This window comes from Octopus bimaculoides, chromosome 10 (assembly GCF_046866305.1).
Source record: "Octopus bimaculoides isolate indiv1 chromosome 10, ASM4686630v1, whole genome shotgun sequence".
Classification (NCBI taxonomy): domain Eukaryota; kingdom Metazoa; phylum Mollusca; class Cephalopoda; order Octopoda; family Octopodidae; genus Octopus; species Octopus bimaculoides.
The window spans coordinates 94,160,321-94,180,711 of record NC_142937.1 but is presented as its reverse complement, the minus strand read 5'-3'; the positions used below and the strand labels follow the sequence as shown (position 1 = coordinate 94,180,711).

At 35.5% G+C, this 20,391-nt stretch overlaps 2 protein-coding genes and 1 pseudogene across 7 annotated transcripts in view; 2 read left to right on the top strand and 1 right to left on the bottom strand.

Annotated features, from left to right (window-relative positions):
- LOC106876573 (uncharacterized) overlaps positions 1 to 7,831 on the top strand; it is a 15,892-nt gene extending 8,061 nt beyond the window's left edge. The window contains exons 4-5 of one of the 3 annotated variants that reach the window (XR_016243503.1): positions 214 to 550; positions 7,720 to 7,831. Coding sequence is in view for 1 of the 3 variants with exons in the window: in XM_014925175.3 (XP_014780661.1) it covers positions 214 to 488 (275 nt within the window). In the remaining 2 variants the exon portion in view is untranslated. Of the gene's footprint in view, positions 1 to 213; positions 1,218 to 1,620; positions 3,028 to 7,719 lie in introns of those variants that run through there. The other 2 variants (XR_016243502.1, XM_014925175.3) reach the window with 2 other exon arrangements.
- On the bottom strand, positions 974 to 20,163 carry LOC106876572 (chitinase domain-containing protein 1). 3 transcript variants are annotated; one of them, XM_014925174.3, is made up of 12 exons: positions 19,997 to 20,163; positions 10,842 to 10,970; positions 9,082 to 9,231; positions 7,800 to 7,932; positions 7,308 to 7,349; positions 6,726 to 6,832; positions 6,119 to 6,180; positions 5,406 to 5,498; positions 4,964 to 5,059; positions 3,967 to 4,122; positions 2,903 to 2,980; positions 974 to 1,944 (listed from the first exon to the last, which is right to left on the bottom strand). In XM_014925174.3, exons 2-12 carry the CDS (start codon positions 10,947 to 10,949, stop codon positions 1,803 to 1,805), a joined length of 1,167 nt encoding a protein of 388 aa, XP_014780660.1. In that variant the 5' UTR covers positions 10,950 to 10,970; positions 19,997 to 20,163; the 3' UTR covers positions 974 to 1,802. The 3 variants fall into 3 exon arrangements, with proteins under 3 accessions (XP_014780660.1, XP_014780657.1, XP_014780659.1); XM_014925171.3 differs by lacking the exon at positions 19,997 to 20,163 and adding an exon at positions 14,386 to 14,652; XM_014925173.3 differs by lacking the exon at positions 19,997 to 20,163 and adding an exon at positions 13,974 to 14,121.
- On the top strand, positions 16,490 to 20,391 carry LOC106876562 (serine/threonine-protein kinase VRK1 pseudogene; annotated as a pseudogene). Its single transcript, XR_016243500.1, has one exon. The product of XR_016243500.1 is annotated as a serine/threonine-protein kinase VRK1 pseudogene (transcript).

The window sequence follows — 20,391 nt, the reverse complement described above, 5'->3', positions numbered from 1 at the left end:
CCAATCCATGCAAGTATGGAAAAGGGGACATTAAAATGAAGATGGTTTAGTTTCCTTCTTATGTTTCAAGTACAAACCCTGTAACAATCAGATTGTCTTTTTATCCTTCAGGGAGCAATAAATACCAGTCATGTACTGAGGGAGAATCTGTAAACCCCCGCTCCCAAATCACTGTTTCTATCATATCACTAAGCAAATCATTTTTATTTTCAGCTTTACCTCAGGTCCATCTTGAGCTCGTGACCCGTAACTACTTGGGAGGGGCTTTTGACTGGACCCTGTTCAAAGAAGAGATCAGCCGAGCAATCCGTGTCCCTTCTCCATTTGACATGTCATCTCGGCTCAGCCTCGATTTAAATGATGTCTTTTATGGTGTTAAAGTTGATGAGTTTATTGTGACAGAATGCCGGAATATTGGTGTGTGGAATGGGAAAAGGCCCCATAACCGTCAAATGCTGCGTTTGAAGGACCGATGTGTACTTATGTAAGATAAAAACATTAAATAACCATTTGTAACAGAGTGGTTTCAATATTGGACAGCTGGCACAAGGTTTGCAATTCTATACATCTATTGCTACTATTTGTTCATTCATTTTGTTGCCTTTTTTCTATGTCAGCATGGGTTAGATGGATATATTATTGAGGCATTATTTTGCAGCTAGATGCCCTTCCTGTCACTAACCCTAATCTGTTTTTCAAGTAAAAGATCTCTTATTCTACGAAGCTTCAAAAGCATTGTATAATGGTAACAGTTATAGTAATGACCATTTTACTGACCAATAAAATATCTAGCAACAAGTATAAACATCTGTAATGAAAAACTCATCTCAATATTGATATTGGTGCCTTGATGACTTTGATGTAAGTGGAGTTTTACGAATTAATTTTGATGGAAACTTTCAAAAAATTAACTGGAATTCATTTTAGAAATATCAGAAACAGTTTTTAGAATGAAATAAACACAAATAGTGTGGACTGAAATAGGATTTTTATTTTTTGCCATCAGGAAAAAAAAAAAAAATTGAATACTGATTGACAAATAGTTTTATACGAAGTTAACTTGGTGCATATATAGAGAGTTTCTTTGGACAAGGGTGGCCAAAAAATAATTTAAAAAAAAAAAACAGTAATTGTCTTGATATCACATTTCTTAAAAAAAAAAAAAATGAGTGTTCCAATTAGAACAATTGTTGATGTCTACAGAGCTTATCTTTAGGCATCTTTCTAGAAAGGAATGTCACAAATAGTGAAAAAGAAAATAAAAGATTATTCAGAAATAATTTTCTTTTAAAGTAAATATATTTATATATTATATATATATATAATCTTTTATTAAAATCAAACCCTGTGAAACTTTTGGATTTGAAAAAGACAGTGGAATGGATGGAAAAAAATGTGGAAGTAAAAACAATTACAGCTAATTCTTTTCACTTTCTTCAATAAAATTTGACTAAATCTAGCTTCATTTCATTCTTCTTTTTTTTTTAACCAATAATTTTAATTTGTTTTCTTCCGAAGACATTTGTAACAAAAGATAAAAAAAAATTCTGAAAATGTTGAAATCTTCAGCCTTTTTTAAAAAGAATTTTCCTTTCTGTGTTTTTTTTTTTTTTTATTCAGATTTATTTCTGTGAGATCAGTGCAGACCAAATGTCTGGTATTATTGGAATCAAGTGAAACACGTTCAGTTTATAACAATATTTCAGTTGAGTCTTTAAGTTTTTTTTTTAACATTTTAAGTATTTCATAATTGGAATTTTACATTCGAAGTTCAATATTTAACAGCAGGAATGACAGAGCAGTTACAGCAGATCGTAAAAATAATCCAACCCTTGTCCAATCTCCCAGATAGAAATGCCTGTATGTAAATATTCTGCTAGTTCCAGCCGGGCTTGTATTGACATCAATGTTGGATAGTAGACAATATGTTGACCAATTCCAGTCCTGAAACATTAGTAACCAGAAAGATTAATATTAGCAATAGAAGTCACAATGGTAAAGTCTGCAGATGCAGATGCCAGGCCACACAAGCGCTGAAGACATTTTTCAGCTGCCTCACATCTATTATATTACAAACGACAGCTCCCTCTGTTGACAACAATTTGTCACACTGAGGAAAAGGGAAGAAGGAGATAAAAGTATGTACACAACAGCAAGAGAGAGGGAGGGAGAGAGAGAGAGAGAGAGAGAAAGAGATTCAAATGAATGCTACTGGCACATATACACACCTCTATCTATTTATCTACCTATCATTTATCTATGTTAGGTGACAGCATGGCCGTGTGGTTAAGAAGCTTGCTTCCCAATCACGAAGTTTCAAGTTCAGTCCCTCTGCATGGCACCTTGGACAAGTCCAGGGCTGACCAAAGCCTTGTGAGTGGCTTTGATAGACAGAAGCTGAAAGAAACCTATGTGTGTGTGTGTACCTTTGCCTAGACACCATGTGATGATTGTAAACAAGCAGTGGTGTCCATTTCCAGTTTTTCTTGAAAACCTGTTTGGCCATGGAGGAAAATTACGTTGCTTGAAGACAGGTGAGGGCTGGCAACGCAAAGGGCATCTGACCATAGAGAATCTGCTTTAACAAGTTCTCTCTGACCCATGCAAGCATGAACAAGTGAACATTAAATGATACTCATGATGATGATGATGATGATGTATGCTGTGCTGCTTCAGTCCTCACTGCAATCAGCAACAGGTACCGAATCAATCTGATGAAGCCTCACACTGCAATGGTGAAAGCTGGTCTCAGGATGTCAAACCTCACGGGAATGTGACATTTGGTGAGATGCTGTGTTAGAAAGAAGTCATCCAACCTATGCAGGCATGAAAAAAGCAAACACAAAAAGGTAGTAATTATGTTGAGGAGTGTACCTACTGCGTACCCTTACAGTATACTTACTTGTATTGTATTGTATGTTCAAAACTGTTTTTGTCCCATTTTATCTCAGGTTTATGTTTTTTTAAGATTTCAATATATCTGAAATTAAAGACAAGAAATAAATTTTCACAAAATAAATATTTCAATCCAACTCTTAATTCTTTCTATCAAAGAGCATAGACTCGAAACGTAGAAGACTTTTCCATTGTTCCCAAGCGTTAAACTAATACACCTGCTTGTTATTCCTACACTTGTCTTCTGTAAATCTGAACGACATATATTTATATAAAATCATATCCACACATATTGTTACAGTATATTAACCAATAGTGTAATCATATTGAAATATATTATCATACTGATATACACTGTTACCATATCAATACATATTAGAATGATATATAGTGATATTATATCACACAGGGTGATTGGGCTAAATTTGATAGCTTGCATAAAAAGAAAAGAAAAACAGTCTCCCATCCCAAAATTTAAAAAAATATTAACTAGATTGTGACTGGGAGATAACAGTTTATTCAATGTAGCTGTCCTCAGCTTCCATTATGGCCTCAAGACAGCTCTGAAACTTGGTGCATGCATTCCACACCGAGCGCCTGGGAAGTAAGTAATGTAAAAGAACTGCTTTGAGTCCTATGACTTCTAGGGCCGTCACCTGATTTCCATAGATGACCAAGGCCACAACATTACTCCTGAATGAGATACAAATTAGTCAAGAGTTTTTTCATTTGCAACTGAGAGGGCTTTGCGCAACATAAAATGATGCTCATGAACACAATGCGTCACCCAGTCCTGGCATCAACATCATGATCTGACAATTGTGACTGCAACACCCTAACTACCAAGACAGGTCTTCAAGAACATTTTTACTGTTTTTAAATTGTAATGTGTTTTTTCATCAATGATTCATCAGACTGTACAGAAACACCACTTGACAAAGATGACTGCCAAATAGCATGAACAGACTACAGTGTGTGGTATGGTCTTCAACTAGTGTAGGATGTAGCCATGCTTGGGTACTGATTCTCTGGTTCTTTCTTAGCTTGAATATGAAATATCTTAATACTAACTTGTTTCCAATAATTGGGTCTCCAGATCCAGGAACAAAATCATAACCATAGAAATTGAATCCAAGTAAGATTTTCTTTCTTAATGTTGTATTTAATAACGGTACCAAATTCTCAACACACATTTTCATCCAAGCAAGAGGGCTGTTTGGACCAGGTCTGTGAATAATTAAAATAAAATGTAAAAATCTGTGTTAACTAAACAATGTGACATTTTGAAATTTGAATGCAAACTAAATGTATAAAAACAGACCGAAAGATGAATATTCATATAAACAGATGAATATGATTGGGTGTCTATATTTTAGATACATATATACAAATATTTATATAAATGCTTGTGTGCGTGTGTATAACAACACGGGCACAGGTATGTCAATATTTGACACCATCCATCCACATTACATAGCTATACCATTGCAGTTATCTCTTACTGATTTCCTTAATGTCAGCTCTTCCCCCACTTCAACTAGACTACTCCACCTTACATCTGGTCAGCAGTCTACTTGGTAGCTACCATCTTTCGTATCTGTTGTCAGGATTCTTTATCACTCTGCCAACTCTACTACATCATGTCTTGTATATTCAGAGTAAGCTTCTGCCGCTGCTGCACTTTCCCATACTTGCATGGGAAAGATGAAATTTGCTGAGGCAGATTTTTTTACAGCCAAATGTCATTCTTGTCACCAAGTCTACTTTCAAAGCAAAGTGGACTGAGTGCTTTTTTGTGTCACCAAGTAGCTGGCAAGACAACACCCCTTGATTGATGGGGGTGCTGTACTGAGGGAGGTGTAGTGTTGGGGTGGGGGACAGATAGTATTGAGGGTGGTGATTTATGTCAGGGGTTGATGGACGAATGTATGATAAACACAGGATAAGGTATCTTACTGTGGAGAAGACACATGGCTACCCCAGCTGCAAAAGGAAAGAAGACTATGGTGATAAGGTGTCAGAATAACCACAAAGTATAACAGGAACCCAATGAAATACTGTTACTTACTTATATGAATTTGAATAGTCATATGTCATCAAACTGAACTGATCTATGTGAGGTGAAAGGGCATCAAAGTCTTTCTTGTTGAACATTCCTTCAGTTCTGTAATAGAACAACATTGGTTATTATAACAGCCTCTCAAACACAAAATTAACATGCCATTATTAATCCCCTAATACAACAGCAGATATAGGAAAATGTTAGGTGACCCCAGCAAAGTCTCAAAAGCAATAGTTTGGTAGTGATTTGAGATTACAATTAAAATATTATTTCACTACAATAAATATAAAAACATTTGAGACATGAAAATGAATACTGAATAGAACTGTTTCATTAAATGGGAAATATTCTACATAAATTAAAGATATTTGAAAGGAATACAAAATGGTTTTCAGAAATTGAAAGCACGTTTTCATGTATTGGTACGAAAGGAAAAAAAAATTCTTACCCCGATTCAGAAGATGGCGGTATAACAAGAATAAGAACACGACCAGCTTCACGAAACATCTGTCCCATATGGGTCAAAAAATGAATCAAATCCCTGGAAAATTGCAAAAATAATAAAGATACCATAAATATGTGTGTCTGTATATACACACACAGAGGATGAAATACTGACGACTGATTTCAAGATGCTGAGCCTTACAAAGGGCTGAGATAACTGGAGCCTTGCTATACTGAAGAAGACCTGTCCACCATTGTAGAATTGATATCCTAAAACCACCTTGGTAATGTTTGTCCATAAGGGACGCTGCCCCACCCCCATCCTCTCTGCCCTGTCAAGCTTTTCCCCACTACTTCTCTATCACATAAGAGCAGGATAGGCACAAAATACACCCCCCACTTTTCCCAGTTACCTTTCTTCCCTTCACCCCAAACCACTTCTCACTATCTTCCCCTGCCTTCTGTCTCCATCAATCACCTCCTTTCTCTATCTTCTTTCCCCTCTCTGTGCTGCTCTCCATCAAGCAGGGAAAAGTGGACGCCATGGTGATGATGATAAACACTCAACAACCCAACAACCTTCTTCTAGTTTCCACCTATTAAATCCACCGACAAGTTTTTGGTTGAACCAAGGCTGTAGTGGAAAGGAGAAATGTTTTAGATCAGAATATTTTTGTAGAAATTCAATTCTTAGTGTTTGTGAAAGATAAAACTTACGTTTTACGGTGTCCACCAAGCTGAGACCAAATCTCCAAGACTATTCCGTGAAAATTTTGATTCTAAATTGAAAGCGGAATAATGATTCCTTTATTTCAGTCACAAGGACAACATAAAAACATATAAGAGGTTGCAAAAACAGAGACAATTTTGGAGTGTATATACACAAATTACAATGTTAATTGATACGGTTGCTTGATCTGTTAGAAATAGCAGGCATAAAGGATAGTAATGATGGCTGGAATTCCTCTGATCATTGATTTATTTAATCAGCAATCACCTAAGACTGAACAACAACAACGACAAAGGTATTTTGTTATATACTTTACTATTTTCATAATTAATTGGAACAAAGGCATTTTGACAGAAATACAAGAACAAAAAGGTTAAAAAAAAGAGAAAAATCACATTGGATAAGTAGTCCTAGATAGACTATGTTCAAATAAAAGACACATTAGATAAGTTGTTGTAGAGATATAATATGCTTGAATGAAAAACAGGATGGTGACAGCTTGAATATCTTTAATCATAGACAGACTGGATGGAAACTGATCTGGAAGTGATCTACAAAATCAACAAGACAGCACTGCTTGATAGTAAGCCATACCTTGATAAACTTTAAAATAGTTTCAACACAATCTTCAATTTCATCTTCGCTGGAGAATAAGTGAAGATAATCTTCCCCAGTCCAACCATCAAACAACATTCGAGGAACTGTGGTAGATATAAAAGAAATAGTTAATATAATCATTATATAAACAATGTTACATTTAAGTAATTGTGATAAATATAAAGGAACTTGTTATACAGGGAACTGTGATAAATATAAAGGATCTAGTTATAGAGGGAACTGTGGTAGACATAAAGGAACTAGTTATTTAGGGAACTGTGGTAGATATAAAGGAAATTGTTAGTATACAATCATCATATATCAGATGTTACATTTAGGGAACTACACCAACACCCTAACCACTAGGGGCACTGTATAGTGTGGGATGTAGTGTATTAGCACTGAATGTACAGGGTGTGGTATACACTATGGAGCAAACAGTGCAGTATAAATTAAACAAATGCAGATTACTGGATATGTGAGGAGGTGAATCAGTTCAGCACCTCTATGGAATCTGATCAAGGATTCTTAATAACAACATTTACAACATTAACTAGTTCTTGGGTAAATATAACTCACAGATTTTGGTATTGCGACCTTTTGTGACCTCTTCAATCCAATCTGCAAAAGAAAATATATTCATTAAGAGAAAATTCTAAATTAAGATTTATGTTAAATATGAGAAATATTTGTAGTGTGGATCAATGAATACAGCAAGGGTGGTCATGGTGGGAATACTATTGATTAAACTTCTATTTTATTACATACACCTGTATACACCTCATAGTATTGTCCTGTTGAATACTAGTATTTGCTTGGTCACTGAGTTCCTTTAGTAGAGGTCATTCAGTGAAGACCATCGGTTTTGTTGTTGATATTTAAACGATGATGATGATGATATATATATATAATAAGGGAGAGAAAGTAAAAGACATAAATCATTTAATGCACACACAAATATGATAATTATTTCTATTAATGTTAATTATAGTTGTGACCATGAACAGATCAACACGGTTCCAATAGTAACAACAACAACAACAACAAGGACAATGTCAGAAATATAATTACTTCTATCAATGTCATGTTCTCCTTGTACAACGTAAGCACCGCTTGGTCTTCTCTTCACTTGTAACCAGACTGGAGATACGTAAGTAAACTTGTTGCCAAATTGTCTTGCTAAGTCATAACCATGTGAATTCCACTGCAATCAATGATACCATCATTAATTCATTTAATTCTATTAAAGGAAAAAAAGCTTCATTATTTATATCTGACGGATATTTGTCCTCATCTTGTTTGGTGTTAACACAATGTTTTGGCTGACATACCCTCCAGCCTTCATCAGATGTCTTGGGGAAATTCCGAACCTGGGTTCTCATTCCTAAGGTATTTTTGAGCATAAAGATTTTGAAGTTGAAGAAAAAGTTAGTTGACATGGAAGACTGGAATCCATTTGAATAAGGGTTACATGTATCATGATGATTCACACTGACCATCAAAATGCCAACTTTGATAAACTGCTGCTCAATGCTCTGTGAACATTGTAAAGGCTGTAAGCCATGACATGGACAGTTGCAACAACATTGTGAAGCCATTCTGATTGCATCTTCATCAAATGTCCATGCCAAACAGCTGGAGACTGGTCAAAGTCTGGCTGGAGAGGGTTACTGCTGGAAGGCCATGTATAGCAGTAGGATTTGACTCCTTGCTATACCTCTAGAAAGGTGTCAGAAGTTGTTGTTGGAGAATTTCTGACTTCACTGGCTCCCTAATTTCCCTGATTATAATCCCATGGATTACCATGTGTGGGGTGCAGTTGTGAAAGAAACTAACTACTCTGCAACACCAAGGTTAAACTGGCGGCCAAGATCGAGGAGTTTTTCAAAGATCTTTCCAGGGACACAATAAGGAATGCATGCACCAAGTTCTGGAGTTGTCTTGAAGCCAGGGCGGAAGCTGGATGTGGCTACATTGAATAGACTGTTAGTTCCCAGCCATAATTTTGTTGATATTTTTTGATTTTCTCAAATTGTTTTATTTTTGGATATTGTGTTGTCTTTCCCTTTTATGCAAACTGTCAAATTTAGCCCAAATGCTTTGTATAAATATATTTCTCTTTTAAGTTTGGATCCAAACACCATCTTAATATCATAATTTACCAATATACATTTGTATTTTCTAATAGTATTTTTCAGACAATATCTTATATGTTAAAGAAAGAAATCTCTCAGAAATTTTCAATTATTTTATAAATTAACTGAAATGCACAAAAGACTGGTCAAGAAAAAATTAAACAATGAAACAATAATTCAAGTGCAAACAACCATGGAAAGTAGTTAAGATGACTAACTGGTGTAACATAGGCCAAAGTTTCTCCACGGAAATTCTTAACTTCACGTCTTGTGTCGCAATAGATACCATGTTCTTTGATTATGTCTTTCGCTTTCACCTGTTCAGTGACAAGACCTCGTTGTATGACTGTTTTATCAGAGAGTTTAGGCTGAAAGATGGACGCACAGGTGAGATTATACAGCAAAATGGATATTGGTTGTTTCAGAGAGAGATAGAGAGAGAGAGGCAGAGAGTCAGTAAAATAAAACATCGAACAATGGTGTACATAAAGGTCACTGTTACGTGAACAATATTTTAACAGAAATGTTACTGAATTCAAAACTTTAGCCAACAAGGGATTACCCAGACTGTGATGGTGATGAGGGTGCATTCATTCATTTCTAGTGATTCAAACAGAACACAACTAAGGTTATCCTCTTAAATCATTTACACTCTCTCATGCACACTGCCGTTACCCATCCAGCAGAGTATGCTAGCTTCATTTTTTTCAAGCCTCTGCAAGTTCTCGGTAGTCAAAGCCTATGTTTCACTACCATGTAGCATAGCTGTACATACGCAGGCATCATACAATCTACCTTTCATTCTGAGGGAGAGGCCCTTAGTTACCAACAAAAGTAGAAACTCTCTTGACTTCGCCCAGCCTGTTCTTGTCCTAGCAACTACACTTTCAGAACTTCCTCCTCCACTGCTAACTTGGTCTCCTAGGTAACAGAAACTATCTACTACTTCTAAGGGCCCTCCACCCACCCACCCATTTGAGGAAGTCTATCGTCTGCATATTTTTAGTGCTTATTGTACCCAAACATTTTCCACATGCAAAGTTCTCTGTTAATCTTCCTGTGATAACACTACACCTTTGGTGTCCAAAGCTTGCACTGGGTACAACACATGGAATTTCTACCAACATCTTTCTTACATATCAAGCAGGACCATTTCCCTGAAGGGCTTTGTGATTTGTCTGTCTTTGACTTTGCTTTTTGTTAAATTAACTCTAAAGCTCTTTGATTCCAGGCCTTGCTTCCACACCTGAAATTTCTCCTCTAGGTCAGGTAGTGATTCAACTATATGAACAAGGTCATCAGCATAAAAGAGCTCCCAGGGGCATCTAGTCTTGAATTCCTCTGTTAAGGCCTGGAAGACTAAGATAAACAAGAGGGGGCTGAGAACTAATCCTTGGTGAATCCTACCATCACTTGACAACTGATGTTGGTGTGTTTACCTCCCAGTAACTTAGCTGTTCGGCAAAAGAGACCGATACAATAAGCACTAGGCTTACAAAGAGTAAGTCCTGGGGTTGATTTGTTTGACTAAAGGCGGTGCACCAGCATAGCCGCAGTCAAATGCCTGAAACAAAAAAATGAAAGATTAAAAGATACATATAAAAATATATATCTAAATATACACACACACACACAAACTTCCCGTTTCTATCTACCAGATTCCACTCACAAGACACATTGGTCAATGCAAGGCTAGAGCTGCAAGCACTTACACAAGATGCCAAGCCAGGAGATCAAATCCACTACACAGTCATGCTCATATCTCTACTGCATATACAACATGTATGAGTTATGGCCTTAGTAAAATTTCTGAGACAAGTCAAAATCTTTCAGACATTATTACAAACACTTTCTATCCCCAGTTTTCAAAAGGTTCTACTTTCAAACCATACAACCGGTCCCTTAGTACCAGTTCTTAAGAACTAGTGTAACAATTTTACTCCCTCACAATTCAAACTTTGCAAAGAGATAATCTTACTTTTACTTCTTTTGGCTTCTTCTTCTTCTTGTCACTCTGTGATAATGTTGCAAACACAGGCGAAAGTAGGCATACTATGGTCACATAGAGAAGCAGAAAATGCTTCATGCTGTCTCCCTTGAGGTGTCACTGAAACATTGAAGTAGAAAACATAACAACACACTGCAATTATACATTAACAAATCATCAAAGGTGAGCATCATTAATCGAAAAGTTAATTTCATTCACCATTAACCAAAAAGTTAACTTTGACAACTGCTAATCAGTTAATTATTTCCTAATGGAACAGAAATTATTAATAAACTGCTAACATTAATTTTTCTTATAGAACACCCCCCCCCCCCCCACCAAGTCAGTTTTTGTTCTAAAACCACTTGAAAACACTTAAATCTGTTAACTTCAATTAAATTGAAGTGAACTCAAATTGACTTCAGTTAACGGAAGTTAATTAGTCCAATAATGATTTCCAAAGTTAACCTCGTTAATTAACAATTAACAGATTAATAGTTTGGTACCCAGGTTTGCAAATCATAATGAATGGCAATATATTATAAGTCTTTGCATAATACCAGCAATTCTGGTGGGGAAGGGGTCAAGTCAGTCACATCAATCCCATTACTTGACTTGTATTTAATTGTACCAACATTGAAAAAATAAAAAGCAAAATTGATTTTGGTCAGATTTGAACTCAGAATGCGAAGAGCCTGAAGAAATGCCTCGAAGTCCTTCGTCTGCTGTGCTAACCATTTTTGCCAGCTCGTGCCTTATAATAAATCAAAATAATCAGCAACAGTAAAATGTAATAAACAAACAAACAGAATACAATGCAATGATGTGATACAAACACACTGTATGTTGGTGAACATAGGCTTGCGTAACTCTAACTGACAATTAAACCATTATATACCCAAGAATCACTATTATTGCAGCTGTTATTATGACATTTTTATGTAGAGAACAATTACCATAGTGACAAGGAAAAGATTTTATTACAAGTTACTAAATATAATAATTACCAGCATACAGGCTGTCTACATAGGTCAGGCTATATTCCATTAGAACAAGAAAGGGCTTATAAACCATTATTATTACTGGGTCCTTATGTCTATCACACACATGTACAATAACAGCAATGGTTTCTAATAGAGGAATAAGGTCAACAATTTTGAGGTGAGGAGTAAATCAATGCTACTGACCCTTGTACTTGACTTATGACTAATTTTTACGATGAAAGGCTAAGTTGATTCCAGTGAGATTTAAACTCACTATTTCCCTTTGATATATATATATATATATTCAGTTAGAGGTTAAATTAACCTCATTAAGGGATGGTGTCATCCAATGAATTAGTGGTTCAATACCTAATATTTGTTGTGAATAATAATATTCATAAAACAATAGGTTTATATTTTAATCACAGTTTGTGATCATTCAAAAGAAACAAAGAAAATGGAGATAAAACATTTGATAAAAATTTTTGCAGATAATAAATTTTTATTAAATGCTATATCTCCATTTTCTTACTTTCTTTCGTGTGTGTGAATAACACCTAGAAGGAGGTGCTTTTTCCACTGACAGAAGTGAATGGGTTTTTTTTTTTGCCCAGGAGGAACTGATGTCATCAGATGGTATCTAACATTCATCAGGTGTTTCGATCCTAGACCATAACACTCTCCCATCGGTGGGTCAGTAGAGATGGCCAAATCACTGCTCATCTCCTCCTGGCTTCCAGCTTAACTCCTCTCTCTTGCTCCAAAGTCAACAAGAAGCTCTTTCAGATGTCTCTCCCATCCTGCACACAGGATATATATATATATATATATATATATATAGATATATATGTATATATACAAAATGTAACCACATGTGAATCGTCGGCGATTTTTTCCCCCTCCGTCTTCCTTTTCTCTTGGACTTTCCTGTCTCTGAAGAAGAGTTTTGCTCGAAACGTAAAACCACCTTTCTTTCCTTCCCTGAGCGTCTGCTAATACTTTACATGTACCACGTACTCGCATCGTTGTTTTTTTTTTGGCGGACTGGACAGGTTGCCAGCTTGCCCAATGGCAAATAGGCCCCGTACCATTAGAATCCATATACGGGGGCCCCTGAGAATTTTTTATTCACTCCTGGAGGAATGCATTAATCATTTCAGCCTGGCTGTGTCTGTAGACAGTTGAAAAGAATAATTAAAAAAAAAAAATCAAATGATAGCATTGTAGTTGCGGATGGGCCCCCTTAGTCTCCTGGCAACCAATATTTTTAGACTCAGTCTGCCATATAGAGGCGATCTTACGGTACTCATATCGAAATTTAGCCATATAGATACACACACACACACTATATATATATATATATATATATATATATATATATATATATATATACATGATATATTTTCGTGTATAGTTAACATATTCAACAGATAATGGATGTGTCCCGTTGTTGCACCATACAGATATAATACACACGTACGTGTGTATGATGGGGTGGCCAAGTTGTCGAACATGTATATCAACAACCTCCTTTATGAATCGAAAGAGACTAATAAAGATACATGCTACTTCCATCAATTTGCAAATAAATCATACTGAGTTAATTCCCGTTTTAAGATGTAATTTTATAGACACGGAACAATACATCTTGGAATTTTGTCAGACATTCGGAGATTCACACGTATAGAGTAGACATAATACTTTATGAGCAAACGAACCTGAGATTATTTAAGCTAATTAAAATGACTTAATTACCGTTTTACAATATATTTATAAACACTAAGACAACACCATGCTTAAGAATTTTTGTAAACATTCGGGGAGTGCAGCGTGTCATTTCTATGCGATCTCCTTGTTTTGTACAGGAGGTCGTTGTTTATGTACATTCGACAATTGTATATATAATAATTATTATTAATCGATAGAAGTTAGACTAAAGGACTGAGAGTTTAGTGCATTAACACTTAACAAAAGAAATTCTCAACTTGTGAGTCACTAATTTCTACCGATTAATAATAATAAAACTATATACACATATATAAACTGTCAGATCTATTTTCCTATGTCACCAAAGATTCAGATGCATGTGGTCTACATTACAGACAAGCTTTGTACTTCAATCGAAGGGTTATCAACGTACGTTAGGTTGAATGTGTCGATCGTAGAGCAAATATATCTAACCGATGATCATAAAGATAAATTTCAGTCATCAACATTTGTTGTTTATGAAGTAGCCACGTCGTTCAGATGAAAGCAACCGGTGAAAGAAATAAAATTTCCCGCCTTCTAAAAACTCTATCAATATATCTTTGTTTCTCTCCCTCCTCCAACACACACATACATCACACAAACATATATGTATATATATATATATATATCTGACTTTCACTATGCATACATGCCTCATTTCCAGTGTATATATATATATATATATATATATATATATATATATAGTATTTATACATAGTCTCTTTCAAATGTTTAATACAAGATCTAGTTTGCTTCTTTTCTTGTCTGATTATTAATATCTTTATTTTAATAAAATCACATACCTGCGAATCCCTTACAGTTAAATAATTTCGTCTTTGCACAGTGAATTTCTTACAATAAATAATGTTTTACTTCTGTTCTCACCGCTTCACATTTTTCACGTTTCCCTCCTCCTCTCACTCATTATTATCTCCTCCCTTCCTCTCTTTCTCGCACTTACACTCTTTTTTTATTTCCCTCTCTCTATGCAGTTACATGCTGTTACTGCTACCCCTCCTCACATCGGACACACAATATTGCGTCTTTCCAACTACATGTCGATTGCTGACGAAAATTTTCGTTAGATTTCGGCAACCAACGTCAAGCTAGTAATATAGTATTTACGGAAATGTACGAATATATTTTATCGTCTGAAATTTCTCTTCCAAAATCTTAACATGATTCTTTCCTTGTCTTTTATATCTAAAGAAATTTTTTTATTTGAAGATTTTCAGTTCAAATAAGTAGTGAAGTTAAAATATACTTATGAGGGTTTAATTTTAAGAGTCAATAAATAATAGTGCGTAGGATTACTAAAAAGACATAAAAATTCTCGTAAAATTCTACAATTTCTCGTGTTTTGTAGTTACAAATTTACTTCAGAAAGTAAAAATTGTTCGATATAAATATGGTTTGATTTTTAAATCATTAAATACTGTGACTTTTCTTTACAGAATGTATTAACCATACTAAAAGAAACATGCCTCTATCAGTGATTCGAAGACCTAACCTTATGCTGCTCTGAGTTTACCTGAAAATTACGTTAAAGTTAGCAGTTATGCAACAAAAGGTACCAGATACGCTATAATACAATGAGTAGGTAGTTCGATATAGAATAAGTGGATCATACTTCAAATCGAACGCAAGAGTCGGTTCTAAATCCCCCAATAAAAAAGTAAGAAGAATAGGTATGAAAATCAGGACTTTAATAATAAAATCGTTTGGGATCTGTTCGGTTTCACATAACAGATCTGAGTTTTTCTAAAATTTCTACACAGGAGTAATTTTCGATGCTAATAACGAAAATCAACCAGTTTTTGGGAAAATTAAAAATAAAGATGTTATTAACGTTTCAAGAATGAATTTTTTTTTCTTCTAATTTCAGCCAATCAGATACAACCATTTTTGACACGCCGGAAGTCGGCATTGCAATATATTTCCATAGCAACATATTGAACTCGCGCGAGTGAACTTAGCGAAACGAAAGAAATTGAAGCCAGCAATAATTGTGCAACCGAATGGAGAACGCTCTTAACTGTTATTTATGGTTTGGTGAAATAACTAACAATTATCCTTTTCTGTAGGGAAGAGGTGCAAATGAACCACAACACTGTGATTGATTATAAAAAGTAAAAAAAAATTTTCAATGGCTTTCTCCATAAACACATTTATTGGGCTATTGCTGGGATTTAAACCAAAAATTCGGACTGACCATATTTTAAACTGAAAAAAAAAAAAAAAAAGAAATTAAAATATAAAAATTAATTTTTAATTCGCAAAAGTAAAAATTTTTTTTTTTCCATAGTTGTATGAATTCTCATATGTAGAACACTTACTTGCAAAAAAGTTTAAAAAATGCCAAAAAATAAAAAAAGTTATGTGGGGTTATATGGGATGCTTAAACAAGAATTCTGCCAAGAGCTACGCCAGAAGTTCACGAAGAAACTATAGAGAATATTTTTTGTTCAATTTTTTTTGATTTAGTCGAGTTCCATTATTTCATATAATGCCAGTTTTCCATGACTGTCTTTCATTTGACCTAGATTTTAAATTTTTGTCGAATTTCTGATCTTTCTGGTGCATAAGAATAGATATTGATGTGTATGAGTTTCTTTTTTCAAATGTGATTCCAAAGAATTGAAGAAGAAAATTTGGCAATAGTAGACAGTAAGCGGCACCTTGAAAACTGGTCTGACTGGATGAAGAGGGAGTCAAAGGTGGCCTTTGAAATTATGTTGTCCCAAGCTCTCTGACTCCAACAGTCCTTCACCTTCTCAGGAGCAGACAAGTCCAATTCCCTCCAGTGTTGGAGAGCTTCATCCAACTCCCTGTTGGAACTGGTCCATGCTAGAGAGGAGAGGATGTTGCTCACTAGTGTGGAGCAGGTGTGAGTGGAGGAAAGGAAGCAGAGGAGAGAGAGAGGAACAAACACTTACGAAGACCAAGACCTCCAAATCGCTTGGGCAATGCAGCCTGAATGCGGAATGTTGGAGAGAGTCTGACATTGACTAAGCATTTGAGTCTTTCAAAGATTAGGTTGTTGAAGCGTTGGAGGCACAATGGGAATCGGTAAGATGAGCTGACTCTGAGTAAATATAGAAGCTTAGGGATCAAGATGTAGTTCCTAAGTATGAAAAAAACCTTGATGGGTTTTGACAGCTTAAATATTTTTCAGCAATTGCTCAAGGGCAGCCATCTTTGACTGCAAGATGGACTGAAAGGCAAGGTCAGTGATTGAGGCATCTCGAGAGCACCAAGCTAATGGGAGAGGGACTGCAATGGAAAGCCTGCCATGCAAGGCAGTAAAGTTGTGGGAATTTCTCTCTCACTGAGCTGAGGACAGCATCACGGTATTAGTTTTGGAATAATTGTCTCATATTTGTTTGAATTTCCTCGTTTTTGTTAGGATTTTCCTTTTTTTTTCTTTTTTGTACGCACTGCAAAACAACGAATGGAAACTATTTTTAAATAGTTTTTAAAAAAATTCATATCTTTTAAATACTTGTCTCTCCGCCCCCACCACCACACACACTGAACAATTGCTAAAATGATATATTTTTCTTTTTCGTAATTTTTAAAAATCATTTTATCGTATTCTAACTCGCATTAAAGAAAAGAAAAAAACTTTTACTCTTGTTTTCTTCATTGTGCTTTTCACAGTGAAGAAACACTGCAAGTGGATAGGTGAGTGGGGAAAAATTCGAATTTCGAAAAGTGTATCTATGAAGTGACGTTTTCAGTCGTTTATTTAAACTTTCTCTGCTAACTCATCAAATTCAATTAGATGCAATAGATGGGTTTTGAGATTTAAATTAGAGCCAATTTTCCAAGATTTTAATTCTTGTGTATGAGGGGCTTACTGAATTTGAAGTGCCCTTGGCCCCCTGTGGTTTAAACCTGGTCCTGCATTAACGCCATCGATCTCACCATTGTTGGAAGGCCTGCAACAACAAGCATGGTCTCCGCCCCTTCCGCCATATTCAGCCAAAAAATAAAATAAAATAGCTTTATGATATAAATTAAATAAATAAATAATCATCCGTGTTTCTCATATAACATTAATCAATATCAACCTGAAATTTGGCGTTAATGAACAGTACAAATGAAATCAACAGATACGAAATTTACGCCAATTTATCATGCGGCTTCTTGTACTTCTTTCACTACAAACAAGTTACAGGATACGGCACAAAATGCTGCAGTCAGTCATATGTACGTAATGACATGTAACTTTACTTTCAAAAGCTTGGAATCTATGGAAGAATTCATTTGAATAAAAGGGGTTCTTGGTTGTGTAAAAGTTTGGGTCTTCTGGCAAGACTAAAATAGGTGCTGAATTGGCAACCCCGTCTTTAGAGAATTTCGAAGTTGACACTACAAGAGTGGAGAAGAAATCAGAAAGATACGAAAATAATATTAAAAAGTAAAGCGAAATAACCTGAATTTTATTTATTTATTTTACTTTCCCGGAAGTATTTTCTGTGCGAAAAATGTGACCACGATTCACAGTAATTAGTCAGGCCAGAGACGACTAACGATTAAGTCAAAATGAAGAAGGTTCACGTGGCAAAAGGATACAGACATGCAACAGAATTTCCAGCAAGTGAGATCTTAGAGTCTGTTGATAGAAGGAGATATTCCATTATAAAAAAGATTGGTTTCGGCGGTTTTGGTTTAATTTACACAGCTAGACAAGTTGCTTCTTCACAGGCCAAAGAATGTGTTGCTAAAGTCGAACCCATTGGTAACGGCCCACTCTTTAATGAATTCCATGCTTTACAGACGATTGCCAGACCAAATATTATACAAGATTATCTAAAAGGTAAACGTTTGGCTCATCTTGCCATACCGGAATTCATAGCAAACGGCATACATGAATATAAAGACAAGGACTATCGATTCATAATTATACCTAAATACGGTAAAAATCTCCAGACATTTTTGGAAGAAAATGGATCTAATCTCGACGAATCTACAGTTTATTGTGTTGCCAAACAAATGATAGATGCTTTAGAGTGTATCCACCACCATGGCTACGTCCACGCCGACCTGAAAGCCGGTAATATATTATTTGCTGCAGATAGTAATAAAATAGATAAGGTATATCTGATAGACTATGGTCTGGCTGCGAAGATATTTCTAAATGGCAAACACAAGGTGTATAAACCAGAGAAGAAGAAAGCTCATAATGGAACGTTGTTATATACGAGTCTGGATGCTCATGAAGGTGCTGATCCATCTCGAAGAGGAGATTTCCAAATTTTGGGATTCTGTATGTATGAATGGCTTACAGGGAGTTTACCTTGGGAGAAATACTTGGAAAATAAAGAACAAGTGAAACATGAGAAGGAAGTGCTATTAAAGAATCTTTCAAAAATTCCATTTGAAACTTTAAAAACTTACTTCAAAACTATTGAAAAACTAAAATACGACGAAGAACCAGACTATGAAAAGTTACGACGAATATTCCAGGATGCAAAATATGACAAAAGGCCCAAACCGGTCGTTAAAGGGACCGGGAAATTGTCTGCAAGAAAGAGAAAACTTAGAAGTTCGGTTCAGGAATCACGACACAGAAGAGGGTCCACCACAGAAGAAAAAACGAACTTGTAAGGTTCCTTATCGAAATAGGTGGAAGCGAGTGAACAGAAAGAAAAACTAAGTATGAAATCAAGTACAGTATTTGGCTTTTTCACATAGATCTCCCGCTTTCTCTCGTAACTGTTTATCTCTTTTGCTCGCTTTTATATGGGCGTTCATGTAGAATAGCGTCGGAAATAATCTAGTGCGCTGAAAGCTGTAATTTCTTCGGTTCTGTTTGCTTTTAGTGTTATAGATTACGATTCTTAAAAGAGTATAGGGGTGAACTTTTGCAATATTTCAGTTTTGACTTTCTTTTGAAAATATTTTACACTTACGTTTTAAACATTTCAGATTTCGATTCTTCGAAAAAAAAAAAAAGACAAAAATTGAAAAGGTCGAAATTGAAAACTGAAGAATTACGACAAACGGGGACGGAATTTCTTCTTTGTTTATTTTTTTGCAGGATCGTAGTTTTCGATGCTATTTACACATATTCAGAGAATAGCAGTCATGCTATTAGCTGTCAGAAGTGAAAGTGCTCACTGCTAGTGAAGTATCTGTCTGTCTGCCTGCATGCCTGTTGCTGTGTCCGTCTGTCTGTCTGCCTGCTGGTTTGAGTTGATACTTTGGCTTACTTACTTACTGATATCTATCTACTATCTATCAATCACTCGTCCACCTTATTAGAAAACACAAATTTAATATAAAAACATATTTCCTGAAATTGCAAATTATTTAAAATATAAAAATATAATTTTCAACAGAGAGAATTTATCAAAATAGAAAACAAATGAAATTTGAAGTTTAACAATAATAGGATCGACCACTCACGACTAGCTAGCGCGTTCGGGACCACTCTGCTTTAGTAGTACCCTTATACTCTGTGTGTTTTCAAACGCATGGATATAGGTGTCAAATTTGTTCCAATAACTTTCGAGTGATAGAGAGACAGACCGACATATAGCTCGCTCCGGCCAGTCATGGTATCAGCTGTCAGTAGCCAAAGAATCGACAGGCCAGCAACAGGCATGCAGGCAGACAGACAGATACTTCACTAGCAGTGAGCACTTTCACTTCTGACAGTATTATCTAGTACATTCTACAGGAATGTCTTGCGTGCATACACGCACACATCTCTATTAGGTGTAAATAAGCGATACAGTTGAATTCAATGAAGCCTGTGATAGTTCGATCAGTAAATAACAAAAAAAAAAAAAAAAAGAAAA